Consider the following 6,890-nt stretch of genomic DNA (forward strand, 5'->3'; position numbering starts at 1 on the left):
GTGCGCGGGCGCTCTCGGGCCGACGGCTGTGGCGGCGGCCGACCCTTGAGGTCCCTCAGTCGCGCTCCGGTGCTCCCTTCGCCCCGAGTCGGGCGGCCACGAGGCCCCGCCGCGTCCTCCCGCGCTCGCCGGCCCGGCGGCTGCAGCCATGTCGCGGGGGCCCGAGGAGGTGAGCCGGCTCACGGAGAACACCTACCGGGTAAGCCGGATTCGAGGCTGGGGGAGCCTGGGAAGCTCCGGGACCCTGAGGGGCTCGGGGTTCGAGGCCGGGGGAGGGGGCCTGGCAAGTTCCGGGACCCTGGCGTCTCCAGGGTTCGAGGCTGGATTGGCGGGGAGGCTCCGGGACCCTGGAGGATCAGGGTTTCGGGGTTCGAGGCTGGGAAAGGGTAGCCCCGCCGGCGGCTCGCACTCCTGGCCGTGGGAAAGTCGGGACTTTTCACCTTGGGAGTAATTTTACGCGGGAACATCCTCCCCTCCCCCTGTCCCTTTTCTCCCTGCCCTTCCCGGCGCTGGAGAGCCCAACAAGCTACACATTTGACCACTAACGTATTTGTGGGGAGTTGGAGGAGTGGGGGGCCGGGGGGTTGTGTGCCGCCCCTGGGGCTCACGTCCTCCTCCCAACTTCTCGGAATCAATGACCACGCTGGCCTGGCTGCTGGGCTTTAAGCCCTCCGAGACCAAAGACACAAGCTCGAGTTTCCTCTGAGAAAATAAAGCTCACAAGAATGTAGGGGAGAAACTCCCTGTAATTAGAAATCGCCAGGTGAGCCGAGCCCATCGCCGGAGCCTCCGTGGAGGCGCCCTCGGCCCTGGGAATTTTCTAGGGTGGAGGCGAGTCTGTTCGCAGGAAGAAACGCCCTCCCCTAGACCTTGGCTTTCATACATTGGTTATTTTGTGAAGTTATTGGAGTCAGAGAGCACTCGAAGTTTAGTAAAATTGACCTAACCTTAAGGGATGCGTTGATGGTTAGTCCCTTAACTTGCATGTATTATGAGAGAGTTTTTCCAGAAACAGACATAGATTTAGGATTAGTGGCCAGTTTAGTAAGTTTAAGTACTTATAAATGAATTCCAGTTGAAATAAGATATGCGTTTAATCATCTGCTATTAAGAGAATACAAAACAACTTTTGTTTGAATTCCGCTTAGGCTCATTGAACCCCTGAGACTTTAAAGTTCTCTGAGTTCATTTGTAACCATTTTTAAGGCCCACAGTTTGGTCATTTTTATAGATTTTTTTTTAATCCTAAAATTTAGTTTCTGGGTTTCTGAAGTCTGAGTCAGTTCCTGAAATCAGAGGGCTTTTTTTTTACTTTTGTTGGATAAGAATAAAAAGCATGAAAATATTTTCATAATCTATTCATTAAAGTCCAGAACATTATTAATTTCCTTCATCTGAATACTCAAAGTATGTACTGTAACATAGGAATTACATTTTATAGGTAGACGTAGTAGACAAGGTTGACACAGCATTTTTGGGCTCAGCAACTGTGACCAACAAACTGTTCCTTAATTTGTGTGTTTCTTCATAGAGGGCAATTTTTTAAAATTCCAGAAATTTGAATGTTAAAGTCTTACATTTGTATGAGATTGTTAGTATTTAAATTATCCTGAAGATGGTGGGGCGGAAGGTTTGGGGTACTGATAGTGTGTCAATAAAACATTCTTGCTCCTAGACTCTTAGACTTAGGGAATAGTAGCTGCTCTGTTAGTTAAGGAAAAACTGTGTGTAATTGAGGAATGCAGATCATTGCAAATTTGTGTTGGGGTCTAAGTATCTGCTGGGGTACCAAAAAACATGAACACAGATGTGTCTTCTCCCTCTGCCCCACCCCCCAGCCTCCAAGAACATAGGCATATTTATCTTTGCAGTCTGAGATGAGATACCAATTTGAGACAAGCAATCAGATGCTCAGAATAAACTCTGCTCTTTCTCCTACTTCTTCCTGACTCTTACTTTTAATGATGTCTTGTTAGAGGGGCTGTGCTCAAGTGAATTACAGTGCCATAAATGCTGACCACTTTGGCATGCCATATCACCCAAAGAACTGGGGTGGGAGGGAAAAAGTGGATTTCATTGATTTGGTTATATGTATTTGTAGACATAAAGCAGTGTAAATCATTTTCATTTTTTGAAAGGTTGTAATAAACTGAAGATCATAGACCAGTACCTTATTGCTTTTCATTCCCAGGTGTCTGAAAGCATACTAAAAGCTCACTAAATGTTTGTTGATTACTTTAATCACCATTTCCTTATTAATGTTTTGGGATCACTTTTTTTTATGTCACAGTGGTGGGATAAGAATTTATGGCACCAGACAACAAATATATATAATTTATGAAATGCAGTGGAGGCTACTAGCCCATGCTTTGGCTATGATGGAAATATTACGGTGAAATTGTTACATTTACACGTCTGAATGGAAGCCTGAAAAGCCTTTCACCACTTCCTTATTGGGTTCTTGCCTTCCCCACCTGCAGTGATCAAGCCTGAAAGCAATTTAAGCTTAACATGCCAAAAATCTACTGGCAGTTTTGATGAATCTAGTTTTTTAAAAAAGAGTTTTCTTTTGTTACCTAGCAACCTACAACATTTTACTAATAGAAACACAACCTAACCAGGTGTGTTTATAAAAGCCACCTGCAATGAAATTTTTAATGACTTGCTAGGATAGGTTTGAGATTTTTTTTAATACTCAAATTTCCTTAACTTTGAAATAAAGGAATAATTCTTTAGAGAAAACAGGGGATTATAAAATAGTGTGGTCCTCTGTATGCAGTATCAAATATACTTAGATATATATTTACACATTTGCTGCATTTCCTAAAATATATACTTAGACTTGATTACTGGAGATCCATGCTAACTCCCTGGAGGATGTGTGTTTAACTACTCCACAAACAAATGGCATGATAATAAGCCCCAAAATGTCAGGTAATGTTACTGTTGCTAATTAGAGTTCAGCCAAAGATCCCTCCCCTCCCCACACTGTAGTCTATAGTATGCCCGTAATTTACCCTCAAAAGCTTGCTTGTGCTTTTGCATGATTTTCTGATGAGTACATGCTTTAGTGGTAAAGGAACAAGTAAAGTTAAAAAAAACAACCACCACCACCCTTAATTAAGTGTAGCTATAACCTTCCTAGAAGTTAGAACTGGTAAAGACAGGAAGTTGAGGGAGGATAGGTATGGCATCATCCAGGGATTTTCTACTTACATCAATCTTGCTAAGCAGAGAGTGAAGAGGCAAAATGACATTTAAAAGGGGGAGGGGGAAAGTCTTTGAATGACACCTTCTCAAAGAGACCAGGTCAAACAGTTCTTTTTTAAGTTGTAGACAACTCCACCCATCTCCCAACTCCACCTTAGGCTACTTTACCTTTCCCCCCATAACACTTACTACCTTAGAATACACTGTGTAATATATTTATTGTGTTTATCTCTCTTTTCACCCCAACTAGAATGTGAGCTCCACAAGAAAACGCGCTTTGTTTTGTTGTATTCAAGCACTTAGAACAGTTCCTGGCATGTTGTAAGCATTCATATTTGTTGAATGAGTGAACATTTATTTAATAAATTTATTAAGCTCCTTTCCTATGCCAAGTTCCCTGCTCTTTCCCTTGATACTTTTCATTGAGCATTTTGTTTCATTCTAAGTATACATCAGCCTTCAAGGTAGATATGGGTTGTTTGCTTGTTTTCCACTTTTAGATTGAGAAACTGAGGCCTAGAGTCTGTGAGTGACCAGCCTTTCATATGCCACTTGCCATGGCAGACCCATGTAGTAATTTAGTTTCTAGTGACCACCAAAGGCACAAATCAAATATATTTTCATAATTTGGTGATCTAAGATGTCACCGAAATTATCTGTCATTTTGTTAATTCATCATCATTGGCTTGTTTTGAACAACTTTTTAATATGAAAATGAGGTATTTTTGTTCTTTTCTTGGGTAAAAGCAAGCAGTCTAGGCATGTGTACTAGGTTTGTTTAATGTTTTCTATTTTCTCAAGTTGGGTTTAACGGGAGATACGTAAGTGAAAGTCCCTGCCTGATTGGTTTCCAGTGTGGACAGCAATGTACAGGTCTAGCATATGAAGTTTTAAAATGCCTTTTTAAGGACCCTGTATTAGGTATGTTTATTGCTGTAGCTATATACCTTATTTAATTGCTTAATCTTTTCCCATAACGCTACTTTCTTCAGGGGTGCTGAAGATAAAATGGAATTTGCAGAAGCTCAGACAACTTGCTGTTGGTTCTGTGATGACTAAAAAAGGGGACAGTATGAATCAGGTGCCAGGTAGCAGAAAGCATTGCCAGGTATCAAATATTAAATTGAACAGCCCAGTACTTTAGCTTTTTGTCTGGTAAAATGAAAATATAAAGCCAAATGATAGAAGTTTTTTTCTGTCATCAACACTTTTTTCTTGATTGGAAAGAGGTTTTAGAAATACGCTAACAGTAGGGCCGGCCCGTGGCTCACTTGGGAGAGTGTGGTGCTGATAACACCAAGGCCACGGGTTAGGATCCCTTTATAGGGATGGCTGGTTTGCTCACTTGGGAGAGCATGGTGCTGACAACTCCAAGCCAAGGGTTAAGATCCCCTTACCGGTCATCTTTAAAAATAGATAGATTAGATAGATAGATAGATAGATAGATAGATTAGATAGATAGATTAGATAGATAGATAGGTAGGTAGGTAGGTAGGTAGGTAGGTAGGTAGGTAGATAGATAGATAGATAGATAGATAGATAGATAGATAGATAGATAGAAGAAATATGCTGACATTGCTATGCAGCGTCCATTATTATGAAGTCTGGGAAGCTGGGACCACTTGGACAGATGACACCATTCACAAGTTTCAGGTAGCTTTTCAGTTTATTTACATTTGTGACATTATTTCAGTATTGGGCATTAATTCTTGCCTTACACAGTCTTGCAATGGAAACCTAATGTGCATGGAATTGCAACAAATTGGATTTTTGTTCTCTTCAACATTCTACACAGCTACTTATTCTGCAGTTAAAAAGTAAAAATTATTATAGAAGCTGCACAAACATTAGTTTAACTTATCTGTTGGCTCATATAAGTATATTTTTATTTTTAAAACTTTTTATTGAACTACAAAATATACATAAAGGTGTGCTTAAATGTATATAGCTCACTAAGTTGTCACAAAGTGAACATGCCTGTGTAACTAACACCTAGCTCAAGAAGCAGACCATGACCTGTCCCTCTGAAGTCCCCTTCATGCCACCTTCCATTCACTACACTACCTCCAAGGGTAGCCACTCTCCTAACTTGTAATTTTATTCATTAGTTTGGCCTATTTTGTCATTTTTTAACCCAGTGTATTTGTCAGATTCATCTATGTTGGAGTAACTGTAGTTAGTTCATTCTTACTGCTATGTGGTACTCCACTGTGTGTGAATATCACAATTTATCTATTCTTCTCTTGATGGGCATTTGGGTTGTTCTCAGATTATTCCAGGATATTTTGAATAGTGCTTTATGAATGTTCTAGTACATGTCTGATGGGCATAAGCCCTCATTTCTCTTGTGTGTACACACAGGAGTGGATTTGCTAGGTTTAAGGCATTTGAATACTTAGTTTAGTAGAAACTGCCAAGCAATCTTCCAAGGTGTTTGTTACCAGTTTACATTCCCACAAGCAGTGTATGAGAGTTCCAGTTATTCTGCATCCTTGCCAGCAGCTGATATTTTCCATCCTTTTAAATTTTTGCCATTCTGATGGATGTATGTAAATAAAAATTTTAAATACAAAAGAAAACAAAGTGTTTGCCTTAGGCTTGTGATGAACAGCAGTTCATCACCCCAGCAGGAACCCTGCAGGGGATACTTAATGTCAGAAGACAAAACCAGGTCGTAGGGAATATGGGTCTCAGGGAGAAATACAGTTGTGCTGTTCATTAGATAGAGCCAAACATAAATTTAAGTTTATTATACTCTAAAACTATCACGGCTGAACATATCAAAGGGCCGTGTTAGGTGAGGGATGTTAAAGGTGTAGATGAGCCATCTTTAAACAAACTAGAATGCTTGGGGTGGGGTGCAGAGTTAGGGTTAGTTGAATTTTCTTGTTAATTGAGTACAGTAGTCTCCCCTTATCCTAGGGGGATACTTTCCAGAACCCCCAGTGGATGCCTGAAACTGTGGACAGTACTGAACCCTATGTATACTAATCACGAATTTCTTTTTCCTTTTTCACAATTTCATGGATAGATGATTCGTTCTTAGCATAGATTCTAGCAACCTCAGCATTCAGTTTTTTTTTTCTTTCCTTATTAAGTCTAGAACTTTCACTTTTCACTTAAAGGAAGCACTTTATGGCTTATCTTTGGCATATCCAAATTGCCAGCATCACTACCCTTGTATTTTGAGGCCATTATTAAGTAAAATAAGGGTTACTTGCACAGAAGCACGCTGCAGTACTGCAGCAGTTGTCCAATAATCTAGACAGCTACTAGGCTACTAAGTGACTAATGGCCGGGTAGCATATACATCATGGATACACTAAAGAAAGGGATGATCCATGTCCCTGGTGGGATAGAGCGGGATGGCGCAAGAGTATATCGTGCTACCCAGAACAGCACGCAATTTAAAACTTATAAGCTATTTATTTCTGGAATTTTTCATTTCATATTTTCAGACTGCGGTTGTCCAAGGATCACTGAAACCATGGAAAGCCAAACCAAATATAATGAGGGACTACTGTATTAATGAAAAGTACCTTTACCTTTCCTTTTATGTAACTTTTCTTGAAAGTGTACCTCTTGACTATTATAGGCCCAGTAGGCTAGTTTTTAAAGAGAATTTCAGTGAGTTACAGTTTAATCAAGAGATTTCAAGACCAGTACTTTCTAAAGAATCG

At 40.6% G+C, this 6,890-nt stretch overlaps 1 protein-coding gene across 3 annotated transcripts in view; it reads left to right on the plus strand.

Annotated features, from left to right (window-relative positions):
* Positions 1 to 6,890, plus strand: part of BAIAP2L1 (BAI1-associated protein 2-like 1) — a 109,551-nt gene continuing 102,661 nt past the window's right edge. For 2 of the 3 annotated variants that reach the window (XM_008570054.1, XM_008570057.1), the window contains exon 1: positions 26 to 199. In XM_008570054.1, coding sequence (XP_008568276.1) covers positions 149 to 199 — 51 coding nt within the window. In that variant the 5' untranslated portion in view covers positions 26 to 148. Of the gene's footprint in view, positions 200 to 6,890 lie in introns of all 3 variants that reach the window. The other variant, XM_008570055.1, reaches the window with a different exon arrangement.

The sequence above is a fragment of the Galeopterus variegatus genome, unplaced genomic scaffold (assembly GCF_000696425.1).
Source record: "Galeopterus variegatus unplaced genomic scaffold, G_variegatus-3.0.2 Scaffold566, whole genome shotgun sequence".
Lineage (NCBI taxonomy): Eukaryota > Metazoa > Chordata > Mammalia > Dermoptera > Cynocephalidae > Galeopterus > Galeopterus variegatus.